A 23,573-nucleotide genomic window follows, 5' to 3' on the forward strand; every position below is an offset into this window, starting at 1 on the left:
CCCGGGTATACCGATGCTTGGGGCGCGTCGCCAAAAACAACCGAAAAACGACCCATCTCTGCCCTGCAGACGATGATGCCGCTGATGCCACTGCGGTTACATCGACCAAGCTGTCTGTCAAATGAGAGGCTTATTATGATCAGTCCTGGGGATTCTGGGGATAGTCAGATCGTAGCGACTGTGATGAAACCTCGCGACAATTTCATGCGTCGACCTGCGCAGGACGGTGTGACATGCACATACAGCAGGTACGTATCTCGTTCCTGGTCGCGATTTGAATACCTTATTTGCGCCCGCGTTTTGATTGCTTGCTTGTTCTTTGTTTCAATTCATCAGGCTGTTGTAGACTCCGTGGGTGGCCCCGCTACCGTTTTAAACGCCGGAGTATGGAGCCCGGATGCTTGGTGAGATGTTTATGACCAGACCATCTTTGTCAAGAGGAGAATGTGAAAGCTTGATGATGGCCACTTCCTATCTACTCACGAATAGTTTCCATCATTTCCTTGATACCTTGCGCCTCTATTTATATACCCAATTAGGCTTCTCAAGACTCAGCCATTGCACGGCGATGGCACTACGGCCCCCTTGAGAACCCGAAGCCGAGAGGCCGTAGCGCTGAGTTTGGTTTGCGGTGCGGGCAGCGGCCGAGCATGATTTCCAAGCTTCATTTCCATGGGGGTTACAATAAAATAGCTACACCTTGAATGATACCTGTTGAATCGTGGGGTTTTATCCGTCTTTAAGCTTCCTCAGGTATAAGTCTAATACATAGTCGCTGTAGCCTATGGCGATTACTTATGAGTTATTCATGTCTTTCGAACAGACCTTAGATGCTTCACTGCTACATGCTCAGTGGTCGAAGGCCTGTAACATTCGGGTGCGGATTTCCTTCAACCTGTGCCCTGTCGGTTTACGACCCACACACCCCCGTGGCTCTCCTCCGTTTCCCGTTCTCCGTCCCCCGTTTCTTCTGCCTCTTTTGTTGATGTTCCTGCCTTTGTCTTCAGGCTGTCCTGTCCGCTTTGTCGCTCTCATGCTTTTGCCTTGCCAGTCACCTCCGCTTCCTCCGCCCCCTTCTCCTCTTCATTTCCACTTCCTCACATCCCGCCCCATACACGCGATATTTTTCTTTGTGAAAGGTCTTGTTTCTACTGTTCATAGTAGTCTGAGACTGTTATTTCCATTTTTCTGCTGTTGTCTGGACATTGTGTGCGAATTGCCTGGACAGCCGGACTTAGGTGAAGCCTCTCCGACCTAGTTTGATCGCCCCGGGCTTGGGTCCTCTCCTTCATCCGATCGCACGGCGCCGCCATTTCGGTTGTTTTCGCCTACCAACTCTCCTAACGAGTGCGTAAGCTACTCTTTCTATTGAATTCGCAACAGCAACAGACGTTTTATCTCTTGTTCTGTTCTTCACTTTTTACCATTTTGATGTGGGAGTCGTGGTAGTGGCTCCCGCCTTGTTCAGCCGCCCGAAAATCCCCCAAATTCACGCGTTCCTTCCGTTCGGCCTCGCTTGCCTCCTCCTTCCTCACACGGGGCCCTCCGGTCCTCTGCCGTTATTTTCATACGGAGCCCACCCCGAGAATTTCTTCCTTTCATCAACCATTTTCGCTGCCATTTCATCATCTTCAGCAACATTAACTTACCAATACCCCTATAGCCGTCAATCGTTCCTCAGACTCACAGTTCCAATAGCCCGCGGCTGACCATGTCGTCTGGCGTTGTACGCTCTACCGCCCTCAGGGCTGGCGGCGCTTGCGTGCGTTGTCGCAAAGGGAAGACTAAATGCGTTTATGAGAATGGCCGAGCACCATGCAAGAACTGCGCAAAGGGAATGCATGACTGCTATCTACCTTCAGAGAGTATGGCTCATCACCATGGTCAAAGCCCAGCGCGACACGCCAACCCTCACCGGCCACCTCGCGACAGTCTTCCTGCTGCCGGACCCGGCGTTGTTGCTGAAGCGCGACAGCCCGTGGTAGGCTCCAGTGCTGCTCGTCATGTGCAAACAGGTTCCGATAAGTATGTCGTCCATTTTCCTTGTTGTCTATCGTTTCTGTCCTATTTCTTCTGTCGTTGCTATTCTCCGACAACCATTTCCCCACACTCGGGTCTTATCACAGCCCTCGCTGTCGCGCCTCAGCATCAACAGCGCCGACAGATGCGGCATCTTCCAGTTGTCTTGTCAAACTGCACTTCTTAACCCCGGGTGGACCGGCAGACGAGTCATCTTCGCCTCGCTTCCCTGTCTCGTCTCATCATAAGACTTTGGCACCCTCAGGCTGCTTCGTCTTCTTGCCCGAGTGGCTAGCCGCCCACTCGACATGCCTCCATCAGCCCCTTAGCCGGAACCGTACCCCTGCCCTGTTCCCCATTTCTCATTACCACAACCCGCGCCCGCGCTTCTTTGGTTGCTCTCCCCGATCGCGCGACCCACTTTATCGCCGTCGGCTTACGGGGAGCCCCCGAGAATCACACAGTCTTCTGTAAAACTCCAGAGTTGTATCTTTTGAGACGATATGAGCCCGGACTTGACTTGGACCATATTTCACTGTTCGTTGTGGCTTCCTGAAATCTTGAATTGAACTCTCAAAAGATACACGCCGGAGCTTGATTGAATTCTTGGGTCTTTGAAGCGCAGGCCCTGGAGGTTGAGACGGGCAGTGCCACCCCCTAGACCACATTCCCAGTCTGTTTCCTTCAGTTTCGCTAACTGCAGTTCTTAGGCTCACTCCCGAACTGATCGCGGAGTGTGAGCGTGTTGTATCGAAGACATTTCCAGCTTGCGTTGCGTTTCACAAGCCCTCTTTTGTCCAACAGTTGAAGAGCGCGTCTTTGGATGCTGCTTTGGTCTACGGTCTTTTGACTTGTGCCGCCAGGTACGTTTCTCTTGTTTTGTCGTATCCCTCACACGCTCACTCCCCGGTATGTGGATCCACCGACCGGTGACGGTCGCACCGGTTTGAGCTTCGATACACCGTAGTCCGGATTTGAGCCGAGGCTTCCCGAATCACGGCATTTCGAATCACAGCCTGTTTTCTCTTCAATATCAAGGGCCGCAATGCCTAAAGTCACTGATCTAGACGTCATTTTGATGCCAAAGTCCCACCGCTAACATGATGCTGTCTCTAGGAGCTCTCCGAGTCTAATCCGCCGATATGGAGGTCCTACTCAAGCTGCAGAGACATTTGCTGCAAAGGCCATGACGCTCATCAACCAAAACTTGGACCATCCCAATCTAGTCGACATTCAGGCTCTGTGCTTGATCATTATCCACGAATGGGGCTCGCGAAATGCTGTTCGTGCTTACATCTACTTGGGGCAAGCGGCACGCATGGTGCAGATGTACCGCATCTTGAACAGCCACCATGCGTCTCCGGAGGGCGACATGTTTTTGCGGGATGAATCTCTCCGGCGTACTGTTTGGCTAATTTACATATTGGATTGCCTTCTCACCAGCACACCGGGACGTTTCGCCGCACTCTCTCCCCACGACACTGCAGATGTGCCTTTGCCTTGCTCGGACATTAACTTTGCCTTCGGCAATGCTGTCTTTGTCAAGACCCTGCGACAGCAGCTTGATCCTACCGCTGTTCCACCGGGCCAACCACCATCCGAGATTGGAGAGTTTGGTTATATCGTCTTGGCATCGACAATCTGGCGCGATGTTGTCGGAATGCTTACCACCACTACTCTCGCGAGTTTCCGCGAGGAGGACTGTGGCGATTTAATCGCCAAGATCGAGGGTCTCCGAGCTTCTTTGCCCATGCAGTTTGTGGACAAGCCGGGCCAGATCAACCTACATATGACGATGGGCTCTGGCTACACCTTTGCCATGCTTCACTGCCTCCTACATTGCGCAACGATCTTTGTTCATCGAAGGCGCCTGTTGCAAGAAGTTACTTCAGTCAACTTTAACCTAGAGTCATTCCGCCTTAACGCTCGATGTCACGATATCATTGATCGGCTCTTTACTTCCTGTCACGGCACGATCTCGCTACTAACCGCTGTCGAGGCAGGTTCTGAGAAGGACCACACCCCTTGCTTCCCGATTTTCATGCTATTTTCAGCCTTTACAGCCAGTGCCACTGTCGCCTACCTGTCTCTAAAGGGTCTCACACCGCCCAATGCTGTCGAGACCGCCGCTCATATTGTCAAGGATGGTCTACGGTTTATGAGTGATGGCACTGAGAACTGGCCTCTCATGGGTAGCTGGCTTCGACATCTCACCGTTATGCAAAGGGTGCTTAACAACGATGCTGCGGCCGCCAATGGTGGCTCCTTGCGCCATGGCTCGACATCTCACGGTGCAGGTGTTAAGGACGAAATCTCATCCAATGCTGACACCAACCCGGATGCGATGGACTATGACCAGCAAACCAACCACGCAGGTAGCGTCTCAGGCCAAGGTAATCCTCGATCTGTTTCAGAGTCGGTGCGTGGCGACAGTGAACCTCCTGTTGTTCTGGCAAGACGACCCGGCGTTACAACCATCAACGGCTCTGGGGGAGCATCCACCCCAACAACAGTTTCGCCACCACCGTCCAATACAACCCACGGAACTGTACCTGATATCAAACAGCAGCCTAGCCCAGAAATGGCAAATGGGATTGTGCCTCCTCAGGATGGACAGACAACGAGCCAGGATATGACTGCACCAGAGCTTTGCCAAGCCTTTGAGCGACAACTCCTTGATCTCGACGATCTTGCGGCTTTTATGGGCGGAGGTGTTTAGTGAATGACGAAGCTATGAATAATCTTCAACAGAAATAATGAGGGTCTTAAGCGATTGGTATCAAATTTTGGGCAGATGCAAGATCATAATGGTGAAGCCGGGGGATTGGTACATTAACAAGAGAGTTGCCAGGGTTTTTGTAGGACTAGGTTGCGAAGGAATACCCAATATACCCTGGAAGGGCGTTGGGGAGAGAGTCTTTTTTTGGTACCTACAGGTACCCAGTCGATATATTCAAGAAGTCGGTGTTTCCTTTCTTTCGAGACGCCAACAATCACAACCCATGTTTGCTGTGAAGTGCATGTAACCGACCCTCTTATAGGATAGAACCTATCCGAGCACTAAGCATGTCGAGGTTGTTCTGAGGCTAGGAAACTCTCAAGGGACTCTTGGTCTGAGCTTCCTGTTGTGTATCTGGCTACTAGGGTTCTAGATGAACTTTGACTTACACCAGCCCGAGTTCACCCGTCATGGTCTGATAGTGTCCATCTCGATATCCCTGAATGACGAACCAACGTATTCACGGTAGTGTTGTGAAGGACGTAAGCTAGTGGGCAGTAGACACCAATCACATCCACTTCACTATCTTCAACCAGCAAAGCTGTCTGTACTTTAGAAGCATTGCCGAGGATAACTTACAGCTATGAAATTGTTGATAACTGACAGATAATATGGCAAGCCCGGTAACCAGGTTTTAAACGAGGCTCGCAACTAGAGCCCTTGTAATTCGGGGAGTCGGGAATGATGTAAAGTAACGTGGAGGGTTCGTGATGTGGTAGCTGGAATGACGAAGCATCACGCTTCTAGAAGGCTTCTGGAAGGACCGGCAAGAGGTTGGATTTCGGTTACATTCAAGCTTGAAACGATGGATTGGAAAAGGTTTAGCTGACAGGCTAGAGGGATCAGCGGGCGCAAGTATTGAGTAAGAGGGATTTTCTGGGGAAACAAGCTTGTGGAAACAAATAAGCTGTGGATGGGCATGGAGGAGGGTTGAGCTTGGGGTCAGTGCTGAGGGATGAGACTTGATGTTGGTGTTTAATTGGTATACGATGATTGCGTAAATTTCTAGGGATGAATCTATCGAATGATATTGGTGTTTCTGAGTCATTCGTCCCGTATTCTTCCTCAAAATGGCCTTTGATCAAAAGTGCAAGTTGAGTGATGTTAGCTGGTGATGTCAAGTTGTAGGCACATAGGCTCCACTTCAGATGCCGGATTGCCGATTTCACCAGGAGCCGCTTACTCAAACCAGAATAGCTCCGGGCATCTCTCCCCACTTTATCGGCCGTCGTGTGCCGGGAATGAAGCGGGGACTGACACTTGGAGAGAGAAGAAGCCTTCTCCAGGTTTGAGTAGTGCGGAGGAGGCACGTCTAGTCTATGAGTCGTGAGGGGAAGGCAACTACGTCCGGGGACTTGAGAATAGAAAGATAAAGAAGGTATTTTGATGTTGTTGACTTGCGTTGCTTCGATGAGAGTTGCTCATGGGAGTAATCACAAATCGAGCTGGCTTACACAAGCTGAGATATCGCAACAGAGACTTCCTAGGAAATCTTTCACCGTGTGATGTAACGTGGATCTCAGCGACGATTGCACACAACAGCAGAGATCCCTGTCTTTGCAACACCCAACACCGAGATCTGCAGCACTACCTCGTAGATGCCGAATCAAAACATCACGTCTCCGGAACCGGCACCCTCTAATCTGCGAATTATGGGGACCCCCGACTCTTCTGATCCCTGTTGATGCTAGTATCGTAAGGGTATGATAGGTTCGTGGGATATTCGCTCACGGTTCGGAGATGGTGCATTAAGTTTTGGAGGAGTTGGTCAAGTTGGGGGAGATGGGGAAGAGTATATAAGTGAGGATGATCCTCGCTTGGAGAAGGGTTGTCTTTCGATATGTCTGACAGCCTTGATTGTGTGTCTTACTGATACTCACTCACATTCATACACATCCATCGTGGTGACTTCCTTCCATTTATACCAGTTCGTTGTTGATAGCACTCAACGCCAACTCGTAGCCCAAGAGGGTCACTTCCACAAACGTCATCTAGACGTCTTCTGATACCCATCAACACCTACAACCTCTTGTACGATAACAGAAACTCACAATGACTCAAGACGAGTACAACACTCGCGCACCTCATGAGGGCATGTCCCCAGGTCGTTACGCAGTCACCAGATTCTCCTCGCTCAAACCTCCCATGCACAATGTGCCGAATCCCATAAAGCTCGTGCGCATGCTGAACTCCCAGCAATGGGCATTCTTCTTTGTCGCCTTCGCGGCCTGGGTACGCTCCATCTCTTGAATGAGACTCCGTTGCGACTAACTAATGACATACAGACATGGGACGCATTCGATTTCTTCTCCGTATCTCTCTCTGTCACAAGTCTGAGCAAGACATTCGACAAATCCAAGACCGACATCACATGGGGCATCACCCTCGTTCTCATGTTTCGATCCGTTGGCTCTATCGCCTTCGGTATCGCGAGCGATCGATACGGCCGAAAGTGGCCATTCGTGGTTAACAATCTTCTCTTCATTGTTCTTGAACTTGTAAGTGCAGCCCTACGGACACCCCTGTCACAGTGGGCTTGGCAAGAGCGATGCCAAGAGATCTACGAGATATGTCCGAACAGTCGCTGACGAAAAATCAGGGTACCGGTTTCTGTCAAACCTACCAGCAGTTTCTAGCTTGCAGAGCCCTTTTCGGTGTTGCCATGGGTGGTCTTTATGGTAATGCTGCCGCCACTGCTCTCGAAGATTGTCCTGAGGAAGCACGTGGTCTTATGAGTGGTATGCTCCAGCAAGGTGTAAGTAACAATGTCACCGCCTAACTGAGGTTCACACTAACTAATTGTTGTAGTATGCTTTCGGATACCTTCTATGTGCCGCATTTGCTCGCGGTCTCGTCGACACAACCTCTCACGACTGGCGCCCTCTCTTCTGGTTCGGCGCTTGTCCCCCCGTCCTCTTCATCATCGCTCGTCTGATGCTTCCCGAGACACAAGCCTACCAAGAACGCCAACGCGCACGAGAGGTTGCTGGTGCAGATGGCAAAGGAAAGGTTTTCATCAAAGAAGGCAAAGTTGCTCTCAAGCATCATTGGCTTCTGCTGGTATACCTCGTCCTTCTCATGGCGGGCTTCAACTTCATGAGCCACGGTAGCCAGGACTTGTATCCTACCATGTTGGAGAACCAGCTCAACTTTTCCAAGAACAAGGTCACTGTTACCCAGGTTGTGGCCAACTTGGGAGCTATGCTTGGTGGCACTGTCGTTGGTTTCAGCAGCCAATCTATTGGTCGTCGAATCAGCATCATCGCGTGCTGTATCGTCGGCGGCGCCCTGCTCTATCCCTATACTTTCGTCCGCGACTCTTCAATTATTGCTGCGGCATTTTTCCAACAATTCTGTGTACAGGGAGCTTGGGGTGTCATTCCCATTCATCTCATGGAATTATCTCCAGGTGCTTTCCGTACTTTCGTCGTCGGTACATCTTACCAACTTGGTAACCTTGTGTCTTCAGCTTCATCGACCATCGAGGCCCGTCTCGGCGAGAACTTCCCTCTTCCCGATAATGCTGAAGGCGAGACTCGCTACGACTACGGAAAAGTGATATGTATCTTTATGGCTTGTGTATACGTGTACGTCATTGTTTTGACGTTTATCGGTCCTGAGAACTTGAGGGGCAAGTTCGATGTTGCTCACGACTCTGATGCCAGAGAGGCCATGGGTGACCGGGCTCTGGAGCAGAACGCTGACCATCATGGGCGTGATGATGAGGAAACTGGTAGGATCAGCAGTGAGAAGCCCGAGGTTGTCCACCTACGGGATTAGATGTAGTGGGATGACTGGGAGAAGGCATGAATGGCTGAGGTGTTCTGCAATGATGACCAAGGTGCAATTCTGCAGGAATCTAGTTCTTGATGTTAGTCCAGAGATAGTTATGAAATTCATGAGATATTCTAATGCTTCGTTGTACTTGATATGCCGGATCGTCGGTGATGATTCCTCATGGCATTCCCCGCACCGGTGGACCGGATGTCGGTAGTCTACGCCAAGCATTCATGACCATTTCCCCAGAATATCAGTTGATCCAATTCGTTTCGGAATTCTTAGTTAATTCCTCCGCCTTTTTCTGGATCAATCATGGTGCGTAAAACGTCTGGGGAACCTGTTATCCGGATACGCATTTCCCCACTCTCAAACGCGGACCCGAAGATAGTTACATAGTACATTTTGAATCAACACGTTGATTCCAAACTTCACTCAGCTGACCGAGTCTGTAAAGAGTTTCATTAATACCAATAGTGTCAAAACTCGTTTGAATCCTCCGGAGGAAGGGAGTTCAGCTGTTTACCCCTCAAGCCTCCGACATAGCTCCAAAGCGAATGAAATATTGTCGCAGAATAGCTCTCCACTTGGCGATGAAGTAATATTCCAAACTAGCTCCCGCTCTTGCTTAACTTGCTAGGACGATCGTAGAAACCATTACTCACTGCCCCCATTGTGCGGAGATCTACTCAAGTATATATATCCCATGTCCGAGAACCTTGAGAGCTTCTTCACTCCACAGATTGTCTCATAGGCACCTTGATAGCCTACACTTTTCCAAAGACACGCTAGCTTCGTGCTTAATTTGTTATTCAATGGCTCTTACTGGCAGTTGCATGTGTGGTGCTATCGCTTACAAGAGCGACAGTAAGTTCTTCGAACCAATCATATTATACGAAATCATCTGACTAGATAGGCGACGCTGCTATTACGGCCCTCTGCCACTGCATCGATTGCCAGAAGTGGACTGGCGGTGCCTTTACTTCCAACGCTGTTGTCGCTGAGGATGACTTTTCTGTCACTAAAGGTATGGCCTCAATCCGAGTTTCTGTAACGAGCAGACACTGATGTATTCCAGGATCTCCCAAGCAGTACGATGTTACCGGCGCCTCTGGTAAGATAAACCATCACTTCTTCTGTGGTGACTGCGGTTCCAGCCTCTACACTCGCCTCGACGTCATGCCCGGCAAGATCATCATCAAGGCTGGTGGTCTTGACAACGGCAAGGCCAACCTCGACAACAAGATCAATGTCGAGTTTTACTGCCGTGATCGTGTTAGCTACCTGCAGGCTGCTGAGGGTGCCAAGCAGGAGCACCTCTTTGGCTAAGATTGGGGGTTGTGGGAGATGGACATAGGTCGTATGTGTGAATGCGGAGTTGGGTATATAGCCTTGAATGGCGATGTTGTTCTCCAGGGCTGCGTCCCTCGTTTATTAGTCCGATTGTAACCCCAAATTGATTCTTGTTATGAGGCAGTTCATATGAAACAGTATCGCAACAAAGGCGTTTGGAAGAACGTGGCCTTCACTCTCATTTTCTCTGCCAGATAAAGCACTTCGTCTGTTAAACCTCGATTGGATACCACCGAGTAATTCCAATCTTGGAACGGTCAGGCCGGTGGTTCTCTTCTGCGGTATAGTGCTCTTTACATTCTGGTGCAAATTGGCAGCAGCCTCCTCAAGGACAGCGCCTCGATCCAAGGAGACTACCACTCGTTCTGCGAGCCTTGCCGACATACTTTCCCTCTGGTTGGATGAAGCCATCTTGACACATCCAACGCTGTCGTACGAGCCCCGGCTCCTGGGTCCGGCATCTTGGTTCGTTCCAAATGCAGTCTTCGGCAGCAAGCCTCCACTTCCAATCATAAGGGGATCGGCAAGCACCAAGCTGCTGGTAACTCACTACATTTATGCGCCAGCCTTGCCGCTGGCGACTCTCCGGACATATAGTTATGGAGTAGTCAGTAAAGCAGACGGGGCACGACCCCAATGAGTTATCGCAGCCGTTGAAGGTCGTCGATACATCTGCCAACTCTGGTAGACCATAACAGGCTGTGTAGAGGTATTCATCCGCGAAGTTTGTGTAAATGCTTCTAACATGAAGGCAAATCGGGATATCCACGCGATCAATAGGCCTCTTGGATGGGAGGTCATTTGGAATCCAGGCTACCAGAGTCCTCTGTACGAAGAGTTCGTCTCGAATTATACGAGCATGGGCCGTCCATTGCCTCATGCCGCCATCTCCGTATCGCAAGACTGGTCCTTGGTGGTTGATCGTGTCGAGGGGGAGTCCATGGGTAGGGCCGTTGAAATGGCGATTCATGATAAGTCGCACGTCGGGATATTTTATCATCGAACCGGAGCCGATCCACAGATAAAAATGGAAGTGGTACACACAGTTCTTTCTACAACCCCATTTGTAGCACTTGCAGGGGTCAACTTCCCCTCGTTGGTCCCGTTGGTGAAGCCTCACACAGGTATAGCAAAAGTACGAGCTGGCGCAATCCTTCTCCAACACCTGCAGGAACTCTTCCAACTCCATTCCTTCAAGTTTGACATTGCGGGTGACCCCCGAAAGAAGAGCGTGGTAGGCGTGACAGGTAAGGCTGAGCGAGATTAACGAGCCATTGGGGAGGAACTCGGCGACTTCTAGGATGACCTCAGGCGAGATGCAAGTGAGATCTCCCCGGGCATCTTCTTTCAGCTCTTTTAGAACGGGTCTCCGTCGAAGGCGATTAAAGAAACGCCTGAGTAGTTTGTGCATGTTTGTGTTTGATAAGATCAATAGGAACACGGAGAAGGGGAGAGACATATTATAACTTGTCGATAGTGGCTTAGAGTTTCCGTGGCCTGGCTCACGTGTAATTGACTCCAAGTTTAACACGCCACAGCAGCAGAATGATTCATTCTGTTTGACTTGGCTTCATGGATGACCAAGTATCGTTGTGCTTGTGATTGGATTTTCTACAGAGACAAGATGTATGCTGACACGAGACACTAACTACAACCCTTCAAAGACACGGACTGGCTTTCGGGCGTTAGTTGAATGAAATGCTTAGACTAAATGTAGCCTAAAAACCCTAAATTCTGCATCACAACAAGCCCAAGTCTTATATCCTGTGCCTGCATCACATGAGCTTACAGCGGTGTATGGATCACTTATTAGTGGCTGTTTCTCTGGAGATTGGCTTACGGGGGCAGGATGTCTTATCTCAGATTCTGACATCCTTCTTCGTTCTGGGTCTCTATAAGAATCCTCTCTTCATTCTTGATTATCACCATTCACTTCTATACTCCGTATTCGGCCATTGGCACGCACGTCACTGATTGCTGATTTGACGTTGTACAAGCCAAGAGTGGGGCATTCTCAGCTTCTCCACAAGTTATCAGGGCGATCTCCCGAAGACAAGCAACCATCAACATCTAAACACGTCTTAAGTTACAAGGGGTTTACTATTGACAGCCATTTCCCATTTTATACTTCTTGGCTTGTTCAAAATGGGGCCATCACAGTCTACACACAAGTCAGATGACTCTCACGGACAAGAGTTTATTCTCCCGCCCTTCACTCGTGACGTTACTACCACTAAGCCAGAGGCCAAAAGATGGGTCGAAGACGGCATCGTTTGGTGCTACGCTTTCAACCATGCCGAAGGAGAGCGCTGTTTTGAAAGGGCCATAGAAATTGACCCGGAATGTTGCCTCGCATATTGGGGCCTTGCCTTTGCTCTTGGTCCCAACTACAACAAGCCATGGAAAGCATTCGACCGGAACGATCTTAAGCACACCACTTTGAAAGGTCTTGAGGCTTGCAAAAATGCTGAAGCTCTAGCCTCAAAAGCGAGTCCCGTTGAGCGAGCACTTGCTGGTGCCATTCGACATCGCTTCCCAAAGGATGAGAACGACACAAATCATGCAAGGAGTTGGAACAGCGCCTACGCGGAAGCTATGAGACCTGTTTATAAAGAGTTCAAAGATGATCTCGATATCGCAACCCTGTACGCCGATGCACTCATGAATCTCACGCCATGGGCTCTGTGGGACGTCCGAACAGGGAAGCCTGCACCTGGCTCTGAGGTCCTCGAGATTCAAGAAGCTCTTGAAAGAGGTATCGCTCAGGAGGGCGGGTATGAGCACATCGGACTCTTGCACGCCTACATTCACGTCACCGAGATGTCGACCGAGCCTGAAAAGGGTCTCCTTGCAGCAGAGCATCTTCGCAGACTGGCGAATGAAGCAGGCCACCTGGCTCACATGCCTTCGCATCTCGACATCCTCATCGGAGACTATCGACGAGCCATATCTGCTAATGCAAAGGCTGTCATAGCTGATGAGAAGTTTGTGTCACTTCGTGGTGGCGGTGACTTCTACACCATCTACCGTATGCACGACTACCATTCACTCATCTACGCTGCCATGTTTGCTGGCCAGTATGGTGTCTCGATCAAGGCAGTGAACCAAATGGAAGTGGCGATTCCAGACGAAGATCTGCGGATTGAGTCGCCCCCGATGGCAGACTGGCTAGAGACTTTCAGATCAGTTCGTCCACATATCCTGATCCGCTTTGGAAAATGGGAGGAGATTATTGAAATGCCCCTTCCTGCGGATCAGGAGCTGCTCTGTGTGACAACTGCGACAATTCACTATGCCAAGGGTGTTGCCTATGCGGCGCTGGGAAATGTTGAGGAGTCAGCTAAACAGCGAGAGCTCTTTATCGCTGCTAAAGCTCGTGTGCCGCCGACTCGTACACAATATCCTAACAAGTGCCTTGATGTCCTGGCTGTGGCCGAGGCCATGCTTGACGGCGAACTCGAGTACCGACGGGGCAATATTGAGCTTGCCTTTGAGCATCTTCGAAAGTCAATTGATCTCGATGACGGTCTGCGATACGCTGAGCCATGGGCGTGGATGCAACCCGCCCGCCATGCGTACGCCGCTCTCCTTATGGAACAAGGCCGCATCGAAGAAGCTGCTGACGTATACCGCACCGATCTCGGTTTGAATAACAAGCTGTTCAGGGCAAGGCATCACCCTAACAATGTTTGGGCCCTCCACGGTTATCACGAGTGTGCAGCGAAGCTGGGACTTGAGGGGGAGGCGCGGGTCGTAAAGCAGCAGCTTAAGACGGCTATGGCTTTTGTAGACGTGCCTATCGAGTCGTCATGTTATTGCAGACGGGATGTTGAGAATGCTGTCGGATGCTGTCGTTTGTGATTCGCTTCTATAGATGACTAGATTGTTTTAAAGACACTGCGACAGTTTATTAGATAGTCTAGACTCTTTTTAATGATTGGATCAACATGACCTTTAGGGATGATTGATTCGTTGCTAGTGATGAGCGTGATTGGACCAACAGACTTATCAATTGCCTCTTTCTGCTTAATTGCTTTTGTCACAATTTTTTGAAATGATATAAAAAGCGATACCAAGTTCTATATTGTTCCTTAAGCCAAGAAGAGGCTACTTACGGGGCTTGATTCTTTGTACGAATGCTGAATTAAAGCAAACCCCACCATCATGAAAGCGGAAATGACTCCAACAATTATCACCAACGTCCACTTCACTCCTGCATAGAACATACTCAACTCATGGCTCGAATCTGATGTTCAAATGCCGCGCCCTACCAAGAAAGGCATATGGTTAGCTTAACTGTTCCCAACAAGATCGCTCAGCTAACATGGATGAAGCAATACTTGCCGTCGTCGCAAGCTAAAGTGTAAGAGTGACGCTATTTCCAAGACCTTGTTCTGATGCTTATAGCAGGCAATCAAGCACTCCCAATCTGCGGGCAATGCACAACCAGCGGTCTTTACTGCGATAGATCAGAAAAGCCAACACGCTTCAGTATATCCACTCATTCTTCCTAGGTTCCTTGGCTGACTACTCAACAAGCCCATCATCAAGAATTACCTAATCCCGACACTCCACGAAAAGCTCTCCAAGATCAGAATATTGCACGCCTCTTCCACTCCTACACGTCCACTATCTCGGCATGGTATGATCTCAGCGACTCAACATGTTCCTTTGGCCTTGTTGTTCCGGCAATCGCTCTAGAGGAGCCTCTTCTCTTCTGTGCTGTCATCGCACTCTCTTCAATGCATGCATGTAAAACATCAGCTCCAAGTTTTCGTCAAGTCGCCGAATTCTACCATCATCGCTGTGTCCAGTTTCTTATCGCTTTGGATGCGGGCGATGAACTCATCAGCCGAGGTGTAGCGCTGGCTGCGACGTGTCTTTTGCGCTCATACGAGATTCTTGATGGCGATGTTGATCCCAATATGCATCTTCGTGGTGCTTACTCCATGGCTTCACTCCATGATGTGCTCTCGGGTATCCCACAAGCAGGTTTATTAGGTGCAGGATTCTGGAACTATCTCAGAGAGGACATTACATTCAGCCTATTTGAGGAGTGTCCGTTGAAGATGAACCTGGAGAGTACACCACTGATCATTCAGCATAGTTCTGATCAAGATTATCTCAACTCTATTACTCTAATCCTGGGCAAGATAATCAATATGTCTTTCAAACAAGACACAGATGGTCTTCAGTGGGACTACGTGAAGGAAGACCTCAAATGCTGGCGGAATTCCTGCCCTCGTCACACGAAGCCTTACTCAAGACTGCAGGGTGAGATTGTCACATCTCATCTATTTCCTGCAATCTGGTTCCTACAGCCTTGCCATGGTGAGCCAAGTCCTTCCCAAGCCTGAACCAGCCATGTCCCTAATGCTGAATAGCTGCGATACTTCACTACTACCTCGTCGCAATGACAATAGTCTGCATCTACACTTCTCCCAAAAGTCTAGAGGACTTGGGTGGGCTTCATCTCCCTGAGCTCGAGGCTCACTCCAAAGAACAATTTCTAGAGAATTTTGCCCTTGAGATTTGCGGCATTGCTTTCACTGCCAAGGTCCCGTCAGTTCTGGTAAACGCATTCGGGCCAATAGCTTTTTGTAAGTATCCTATCTTATATCTCTGTAATCACGAGTTTGACGTTTGAGTAGGCGCAAGATTTATCAAAGCCGAGGCGTCTCAACAGGAGCTGATTCGGCAGCTTCTTGCATGTAAATCAACTATAGGATGGCCGGTTGAGCGACTCATTGGCGATCTAAAGGCATCCTGGGGGATGGGCCAGGAGTAAGGTGGCAAGGTCTTGGCTCTCCGCAACGTGATACTATTACCAAAGCCGCGGAAAGATGTTACATGAAGCAGACTCATCGATAAGTCTCTTCACGTTAAGATGTTGTATCGGATGAATCGTGGCGGCCGAGAACCTATACCAGTGGGGAAAGGTTTTCCGAGCTCGGGAAACTCACATCACCAAGTTTACCCATTACAAGTACAAATGAGGAGGTCTATCCACTCCCAGGAATATCGAAAACACTTCTTCAGACTCAATTCAATTCATTCAAATAATATCACAATTTTCTATCCATTTCTTTCATCATGTTCCGTGCCCAGAGACTTTCCTCGGCCCTCGCGAAACATGCACGCACCTTTGCAACAGTTACACAACCTCCCCATGTCGGAGTGGTTCGACCTTCAGCTCAAGAAGTAAAGAACTGGACACTCGACTCTAGAAGCCTCGAGAAAGCTGTACGACACATGCACAGAGACGGCTTAGTTGTTGTAGAAGATGTTGTCCCTCACGAGGACATTGACATCCTCAACAGGAAGATGACTGAGGATGCTCATACCCTTCAGGCTCGAGGTGATAAAGGTCCTTTCAATTATAACAAGGGGAACATTCAGCAAGATGCTCCTCCTGTTTCTGAATACTTTAGCCCTTCTATCTTTACAAGTAAGCATATCTTGATGACTCTGTCCTACCCCATCTGACTTACATACTCAAGACCCAATTGCCACACAAATCACCACTGCAGTGATGGGCCCACGGCCGAAGTGGACGTTCTGCTCTGCTAATTCTGCAATGGCAACTCTCCCTAGAGGGACTCCTCAGCGCCAGCCTGTTCATTCAGATGCAGACTTTGCACACCCAGACCATCCCTTCGCCCTCGTTGTCAATATTCCTCTGGTCACAACTACACCAGAGAATGGATCCACAGAGATCTGGCTTGGCACCCACAATGGGTTTGGCCTAGATGCACAAGAAGGTACACATGGCGAGAGAGCCAGCAGTCGCATCAGAGAAGAACTCCTCCGCGAGCGTCGAAAGATCTCGCCGCCTTTGCAGCCCGTCATCAAGAAAGGCAGCATCATCGTGCGCGATCTCAGACTCTGGCACGCTGGTATGCCGAATACTACTCAACAGACTAGGGTGATGCTCGCCATGATCCACTTTGCACCATGGTTCAGGAACAGAATGAGACTTGAGCTGGGTGAAGATGTGAAGCCTATTCTAGAAGGTCTAGAAAAAGAGGGAAAGCTGGGGTTGCATGTCCCAGTGGATTGGGCGAGCAGGGAGGCTGTGCTTGAGGGTTACTTGAACCGAGGATTCGGAAACAGCTATGACTTTAGCCAAGAAGCTTGAAAGCTTGGCATTGGCATAAGCTTATTTTTAGGATGCGAACTCAGAATCTGATATGTAGTATTGCATATGCTTTAGTCCGTTATCACTTATAAAAATGTCATTATGTTAAAGGTTACCAAGTATTCATCGTATTCTCAAATAACTATATAAAATAATTAAAATAATTGCTATGACACCTAAACTCCATATCCCATCATGAACAACCAGCATTAGTCAGAATCGCTGCTGGAGCTACTGTCCATGCCGCGGGTCTTGTGCTTCTTATCCTTCTTGTGTTTCTTGTCCTTCTTGCCCTTCTTGAACTTGTTCTCGAGCACATTTGCACCAATGGCGCCGGCCGCAGCGGCCCCGAGACTGCCTAGAAGACCACCTCCAGCGGTGTGCGCAGCCCAAGCAGCGGCACCTCCACCGACGAGAGTGGCTCCGAGGCCACGATCACCGTCAGGACCGGGTTGGCCGGGAGGGTATTGTCCTGGAGCTCCGCCCTGGGGATAGGCAGGGGCACCGTATTGAGGGTTGTTGTGCTGTTGTTGAGCATAGGACGATGAACCGTGCTGGCCGTAGGTGGGTTGTTGGCCGTACTGCTGCTGGGGAGGAGCGTGGGAGCCGTAGCTAGGCTGAGGCGAGTGGGAGGCGTATTGAGGCTGTTGTTGGCTGTAGCCGTAACCCTGGGGTTGTTGCTGCTGGGAGTGCTGCTGGGAGTGCTGCTGGGAGTACTGCTGCTGTAATGTTGTTAGCGATGGAATAGGAGAGTTGGGATGAGAAACATACCTGCTGGGGATAGCCGCCCTGTTGAGGATAGCCTTGAGGTTGGCCATAGTTCTGCTGTTGAGGATAACCACCCTGCTGACCGTAGCCACTGTTACCACTGCCGTAATAATCGTTGGCGGACATGTTGCTGGTGTCGGTTATACGATATAGTTACTAGGTAGATAGATGGATAGGTTTGAGGATTTGATCAATAGGATTGTTGGAGTGACTAGTAGATGATGATGGATGGAAACTCAAAACAACAGCTCCCCCGCCTTTTAATGCCACGACCGCTCCATCTCTCCCGTTACAGCAAACAGCTGCTTTGGCTTAGCTTCTCATTAAATCCGCCTTAGCTGACAAAACCCGACAAGGCTTCTTCATGTCACAGACCACTCAGTAGGCGCAGTTCACAGCCGCACACACAAGCCCGTAAGCTCAAACTAACCGCTAACGGTGCAGAGCTGAACCACTAATATCGTCGAGTGACATGCTGTGCGCCGTTTGTGGGGTTGTCGGGTTTCCCGAGTCCGAACCTGGGACACGCTGAGCCACAATCTCCGTTACCATTGATCGGCAGGGTCTTATTCTGTGCATGGAACATGAGGCAGAATATCGAAATGCTCACCAGATACAGAATAGTATGAGCCAATAAGCAAGAAATTAAACATTATTAAGCTATTGTTGCGAGCGGAAACTAAGCTATTTCGTTAAAGCCACGCTGGACTTCGTCGCATATCTCCTCCACTATCTTCTCCTCTGCCGCATCATCACCAAGCCCCAATGCTCCGGGCTGCCACGTAACCGTGTACACCAGATCGCCAGTCTTTACAGAGGCGATATTGAAACAAATTGGGCATCCTCCAACGTGACCAGGCTGCGCGAATGTCAGCTTGGACACCTTGACCTTGTCATCATTCGCGTTGTTGCCATCAAATACACCAACGTTGCTGAACTCGTATGACGAATCCCGCTTCTTGCCAATCTTACCGAGTGTCCATTTTCTCATACTCGGGACATATCGCAGTAAACCAATGGCGTTGTCGTCGAGTTTGGTGGAAGTCATGGCGAACTCCTTTGTAGCTTCAGCAGCTGATGCCCATTCTTGTTCAGTCAAGGGACCTGTGGCAGCGCTCCGAAGATGGATAGTGTAGGAGCCCGATACAATATCACTCGCCACGTCATTGGACATGCCGATTGATCTTCGCATATTTATAGCCGTTTGCGCCACGAAATTGGTGACGTTGCTGTCCTTGACTGCCTTGCTCATTGCGCGGGTGATGAGCTGGTGCATGACTCCTGACAACCTCGCATCATGAGTCCGCGCAAGCTGGATAACCTTGTTTACCTGTGATGCCTCAACTTGTCGAATTTTGAGTTTGCTGTGATATGCCTCGGGATTGAAGAAGATAGGCGCTGCTGTCCATGTACCTTCGTTGACATGGGATGCTGAGACACGTAGGCCGAGCAAGCGAACGAAAAAGTATGGCATGTATTCAGCGAGAACCGGTGCCAGTAGAAATGACCATGAGATTGGCAGTCTTTCAGCTGTATCGAATGGCTCAGGAAGAGGCTTATCCGGGGGAGCAATGGTGGATGATGGTTCCGTTGCAGGGGTTTCTCTCAATCCAGCAAGAAACGTCTTGTGAAAAGCAACCCCGGCGATACCATCACCAATGGTGTGAGAGAAAGAGAATGCAACATGGCATTGAGACGGGCCGAGAGGAAGAATCACGATCCTCCATGGTGGGATTCCAGCGACAAAAGGACGGGCTATCTCTGTTTCCATAGATCTTCCAATAGCTTCCAGTGAGTCTGTCTCAGCATTCTCGTCCCCAACGAAGCTGATGTGCTCCTCGACATTGATGCGAGCCACCCGTTCATAGAATCCCTTGTCGGTGTCTCTATCTCCTACCGTGACGCAGAAGAAGGGATGCTCCTCGATGCAGCGTCTTAACGCGTGAAAATAGGTTGCAGGAGACTTGATGTTGACCCCATCGGCGAAGTCGTAGACTGCACCAATGACGACTGCATGATAGTAACCAACATCCTCACGGGCGATAGTCCGCATCTCATTTGGACCTATCGAGCATTAGAGGAGGTAGCAGTTTGGCTTTTGGTAGGGTTACATGCTCGCGTATCTGAGAAACTCTGTTTTTGCTGGCATGATGAGTTATGGTTTCACTAACGATGGATGATCTTAATGTGCTATTTCCGCAGAACTCTGGGAGGTTTACTCTTATAAAGAGCCTTTGGCTCTTACTGAAATGTCAGACGGCCATGAAACGGATTTACTGATGATATGAGGCAATTGATTGGAAGTCGGCGGCCTCTTGCGAATGCGAGGTTATCGCGGAAATTAGATGTGGGCCCGTTTACGATCCCTCGATACGGAGGAATCCACTACCCGAGAACCCGACACTATCTCTTGATGAAGTTATGAATATTTGTTCAACTTGTGCAGATATTCAACCATTCTTGTTACAAGCTTTCTCGATCTTCTCTGTAAGCGAGCAGAATAAGGAACAATCATCGTCTTGGCGGCTAGGGGACATCAGCCCGACAAGCATCATGATAGCTTTCATCCGTAAGAGGCCGGAGCAATTCTCGTCCGCTATTACAGGCAAGTGAAAACCTTTGATAAACGTATTGCCAGTCTGGGGACTGCTAATTCAAGGTTTACGCGTGTTCCTCATCCTATTTTCTTATTGCCAGCCTTGTATTCGTTCAGACGGCAACGATATCCGATGAGACATTTTTGCAAGGCGAATGCGTTCTAGGCAGCGAAATTTAATACCAGGCGGCCTCTTTAAGCTAAGATCTGGCGATGGAAGGATATCCAGTTGCCAGTTAGGAAGGCTCGTCCTGGAAGACAATATAGTCAGCATGAACGAACACAAAGGCTTATTGTGCTTGAACTGCGTGGATAGCATGGTAAGACTTCGTACTTATAGCTTGCCTAAAGCTTGGGTTAATTCGGATTTTCCATTGTGTTGGCTTGATATATCTCGTTGAGATATCATAAGCTTTAACTATCAATCAACACTATCAACTACGAAAGCAGTTCATCCTCAACACTTTGACTGGTCAAACTTCTTTAGGGTCATCTATTTAGATTTTTGAGTTCCGATAACTACAATCTGAAAAGAGAAGAGATGAAATAGCAGATACATAAATAGTTTCTAGAAGAATAGTAGGGCTAGGATGTTACCCATTCCATATGGACTTGATTTTCTTAAACGTTGTATTTAACATTCAGTTGATGTTCAAATACAGCAATCAACTCATGGAAACTTTATATAACCCGGAGTTTAATATTACGAGTTCCTTCAGGTAATTAACAAAACTTGGATTGATTAAAGCGTCTTACATAGAATAACTATCTCCTATTAGCCTCTGTTGAACACAATCCGTTGATAGACGTACTGGACTTTTCACTGAAAGCCCTACTATGTAACGTTGAGTTTTGAAGAGGACTATAAATTGAGTGATGCTAGTCTCTTGCTCACTTGTTACCTGAAAGTGCACATGCTCTTCCTCATATGTATACAAGCTAAACTCTAGCGGTTACTGTGTTGAAAACGATAACTTACATCATGAGAACCTCGGGCTTAAGTCCTGCAACCTTCATATACGACACAGAAACCATGAGTACGTCAATTCAAAGTTTCAGCTCCTCGATAAAACATATCAGGTGTCCGAAGAAGAAGGTTATCAAATAGGGCGGAGACATGTCAACGCAGTATCTGCCCGATACACTTCACATCCCACTCGGCAAGGGTCTATATGCGGGAATAAACATAAAGGCTTATAAATAAGGGTCCAGTCTGGATGATCGGGTTTTGATAGCTTCCTCCGCTAATAAGTATTGGTTGGTCGAACGACACACCTTCTTGGGCAGTCCACATATGAACCGATATGGACCGATCAGCCCATGGAGACGGACTATTCAGATAAGGACTTCGATAAATGTATCCAATGAGGTGTCCAAGAACCTTTATAGCATCGAGTTCGGATACATTGATCCATCGGTAATGGCCGCAGGTGTCATTATGGTGGACCTGTTTCGATCTGACGCCATTGTAGACCCTGTCACATAAGAGGATAAGGATACAATCTGGAGGGGAAGTGAGCGGGGAACCTTGGAGAAGATCTAAAGAGCCAAATGACTATATAATAATAGAGTTAGGATATCTACTCGCTAAACTGTTAATTATTATAGTAGATCAGTATAGGTATAAAGACTTTTCGAGCTGCAAACAGCAAATCTACATTATCACCAAGTATGACTTTAACCATATATGAAATACACATTAGAATAGATACCATCATAATTCTCTTAATCTCTCAAATAATTGTTGCAGTTGATCTGATTAGCCGAGATCGGGGTGGGTGCGAAGGCGTGATCATCAACTATGTGTCGCAATATTTCGCCATACTCGAGATTAATAATATACACCGGGTCTAAAACAACCTCAAGGTAACGTTAGGATTGATATAAGAGATTGGGATATCTCTCCGGATTTCAGCTGTGTTGTTTTAATCAGATAATATCTAGTAATCAAACACCAAAATGCCTACAGAATTCATCAGCCTAACTTTCCCTAACCCCTCTACGGAGCTCAACCCCATTCCCGGTGCTGGAATCGACCCTGAGTTCCTTGTCCGGTACGCCCGGACTCTTGATGATTACAAGTTCAACTACACTCTGATCCCCTATCACTCCTCTTCCTTTGACCCCTTCACCATCGGTGCTACCATTCTCGCCGTTACCAAGCAAATCAAAATTGTCATTGCCCTCCGTCCCAACACTCTCTACCCTACCGTCGCTGCCAAGGCTCTCGCTACACTTGACCAGCTTGGCAATGGCCGAGTTGTTGTTCACTTCATCGCTGGTGGAGATGACACTGAGCAAGCCCGTGAGGGTGACTTCTTGAATAAATCTGAGCGATATGCTCGCCAGGAGGAGTATATCAAAATTCTTCGACGGGCATGGGCTTCTCCTGAGCCATTTGATTGGGAGGGCAAATACTACACTTTCAAGAACTTTTCCAACCAAGTCCGTCCTACGAATGGTCATATCGATGTTTCAGTCGGTGGTTCATCCGATGATGCTTACCGTATTGGTGGCGCTCTCGCCGACATCTTCGGCTTATGGGGTGAGCCTCTCAAGGAGACCAAGGAGCAGATCGATCGTATCTACGCCGAGGCTGAGAAGGCCGGTCGTAAAGATCGTCCTCGTATCTGGGTTACCTTCCGACCTATCATTGGCGACACGGAAGAGATCGCTTGGGCCAAGGCTCACCGAACTCTGGACCTCCTCAAAGAAAACCGACCTAAGGGCGTTGGCAAGGCTGCTCCCAATGACAACCGCCCCCAGAACGTTGGATCGCAACGTCTGCTCGATATCGCCAAGAAGGGCGAGGTCCAAGATCGTGCACTTTGGTACCCTACCGTCACAGCTACAAATGCTCGAGGTGCATCTACAGCCCTGGTTGGTTCTCACCAGACTGTCATCGACTCTATTCTTGATTATGTCGACCTCGGTGCTGAGCTGATCTCTATCCGTGGATACGATAACTTGAACGACGCCATTGACTATGGTCGATACATTCTGCCTGGCGTACGAGCTGCTCTGAAGGAGCGAGAGAATGGCACGAACGGTGCTAATGGTAGCAACGATGCTGCTAAGGAGGAGGTTAAGGATGCTGTTAAGGAGGAACCTAAGGTTGTTCCAGTCGCTGCTTAAGTCCATGG

The 23,573-nt window shown here is 49.0% G+C and overlaps 9 protein-coding genes across 9 annotated transcripts; 6 read left to right on the top strand and 3 right to left on the bottom strand.

Moving 5' to 3' along the window:
- The first annotated feature begins 1,215 nt into the window (after window positions 1-1,215).
- On the top strand, window positions 1,216-5,085 carry BKA55DRAFT_112665 (uncharacterized protein). The gene is made up of 4 exons (XM_046184730.1): window positions 1,216-1,347; window positions 1,664-2,025; window positions 2,730-2,882; window positions 3,136-5,085. The coding sequence occupies exons 2-4, from the start codon at window positions 1,712-1,714 to the stop codon at window positions 4,736-4,738; spliced, it is 2,070 nt and encodes a 689-aa protein (XP_046046619.1). The 5' UTR covers window positions 1,216-1,347; window positions 1,664-1,711; the 3' UTR covers window positions 4,739-5,085.
- Window positions 5,086-6,635: 1,550 nt separating this feature from the next.
- Window positions 6,636-8,702, top strand: BKA55DRAFT_576519 (major facilitator superfamily domain-containing protein). The gene is made up of 4 exons (XM_046193488.1): window positions 6,636-7,030; window positions 7,084-7,296; window positions 7,398-7,553; window positions 7,607-8,702. The coding sequence occupies exons 1-4, from the start codon at window positions 6,851-6,853 to the stop codon at window positions 8,576-8,578; spliced, it is 1,521 nt and encodes a 506-aa protein (XP_046046620.1). The 5' UTR covers window positions 6,636-6,850; the 3' UTR covers window positions 8,579-8,702.
- Window positions 8,703-9,146: 444 nt separating this feature from the next.
- BKA55DRAFT_112864 (Mss4-like protein) lies at window positions 9,147-10,079 on the top strand. The gene is made up of 3 exons (XM_046184731.1): window positions 9,147-9,442; window positions 9,492-9,602; window positions 9,654-10,079. The coding sequence occupies exons 1-3, from the start codon at window positions 9,391-9,393 to the stop codon at window positions 9,902-9,904; spliced, it is 414 nt and encodes a 137-aa protein (XP_046046621.1). The 5' UTR covers window positions 9,147-9,390; the 3' UTR covers window positions 9,905-10,079.
- A 174-nt stretch (window positions 10,080-10,253) lies between these two features.
- BKA55DRAFT_693347 (uncharacterized protein) lies at window positions 10,254-11,339 on the bottom strand (the record flags this gene model as incomplete). Its single annotated transcript, XM_046199902.1, has 1 exon — window positions 10,254-11,339. One exon carries the CDS (start codon window positions 11,337-11,339, stop codon window positions 10,254-10,256), a length of 1,086 nt encoding a protein of 361 aa, XP_046046622.1.
- Window positions 11,340-12,073: 734 nt separating this feature from the next.
- BKA55DRAFT_517960 (uncharacterized protein) lies at window positions 12,074-15,716 on the top strand (the record flags this gene model as incomplete). Its single annotated transcript, XM_046188231.1, has 5 exons — window positions 12,074-13,681; window positions 14,208-14,214; window positions 14,510-15,202; window positions 15,313-15,528; window positions 15,580-15,716. The coding sequence occupies 5 exons, from the start codon at window positions 12,074-12,076 to the stop codon at window positions 15,714-15,716; spliced, it is 2,661 nt and encodes an 886-aa protein (XP_046046623.1).
- A 305-nt stretch (window positions 15,717-16,021) lies between these two features.
- BKA55DRAFT_596463 (uncharacterized protein) lies at window positions 16,022-17,066 on the top strand (the record flags this gene model as incomplete). Its single annotated transcript, XM_046195949.1, has 3 exons — window positions 16,022-16,376; window positions 16,429-16,824; window positions 16,948-17,066. The coding sequence occupies 3 exons, from the start codon at window positions 16,022-16,024 to the stop codon at window positions 17,064-17,066; spliced, it is 870 nt and encodes a 289-aa protein (XP_046046624.1).
- Window positions 17,067-17,275: 209 nt separating this feature from the next.
- Window positions 17,276-17,960, bottom strand: BKA55DRAFT_542405 (uncharacterized protein; the record flags this gene model as incomplete). Its single annotated transcript, XM_046190482.1, has 2 exons — window positions 17,276-17,788; window positions 17,838-17,960. The coding sequence occupies 2 exons, from the start codon at window positions 17,958-17,960 to the stop codon at window positions 17,276-17,278; spliced, it is 636 nt and encodes a 211-aa protein (XP_046046625.1).
- Window positions 17,961-18,513: 553 nt separating this feature from the next.
- BKA55DRAFT_596464 (alcohol acetyltransferase) lies at window positions 18,514-19,983 on the bottom strand (the record flags this gene model as incomplete). The annotated part of the gene is made up of 2 exons (XM_046195950.1): window positions 18,514-19,898; window positions 19,950-19,983. 2 exons carry the CDS (start codon window positions 19,981-19,983, stop codon window positions 18,514-18,516), a joined length of 1,419 nt encoding a protein of 472 aa, XP_046046626.1.
- Window positions 19,984-22,389: 2,406 nt separating this feature from the next.
- On the top strand, window positions 22,390-23,572 carry BKA55DRAFT_649521 (luciferase-like domain-containing protein; the record flags this gene model as incomplete). The annotated part of the gene is made up of 1 exon (XM_046197275.1): window positions 22,390-23,572. One exon carries the CDS (start codon window positions 22,390-22,392, stop codon window positions 23,563-23,565), a length of 1,176 nt encoding a protein of 391 aa, XP_046046627.1. The 3' UTR covers window positions 23,566-23,572.
- Between the last annotated feature and the right edge of the window lies 1 nt (window position 23,573).

The sequence above is a fragment of the Fusarium redolens genome (genome assembly GCF_020744475.1).
Source record: "Fusarium redolens strain MPI-CAGE-AT-0023 chromosome Unknown BKA55scaffold_13, whole genome shotgun sequence".
Taxonomy (NCBI): Eukaryota; Fungi; Ascomycota; class Sordariomycetes; order Hypocreales; family Nectriaceae; genus Fusarium; species Fusarium redolens.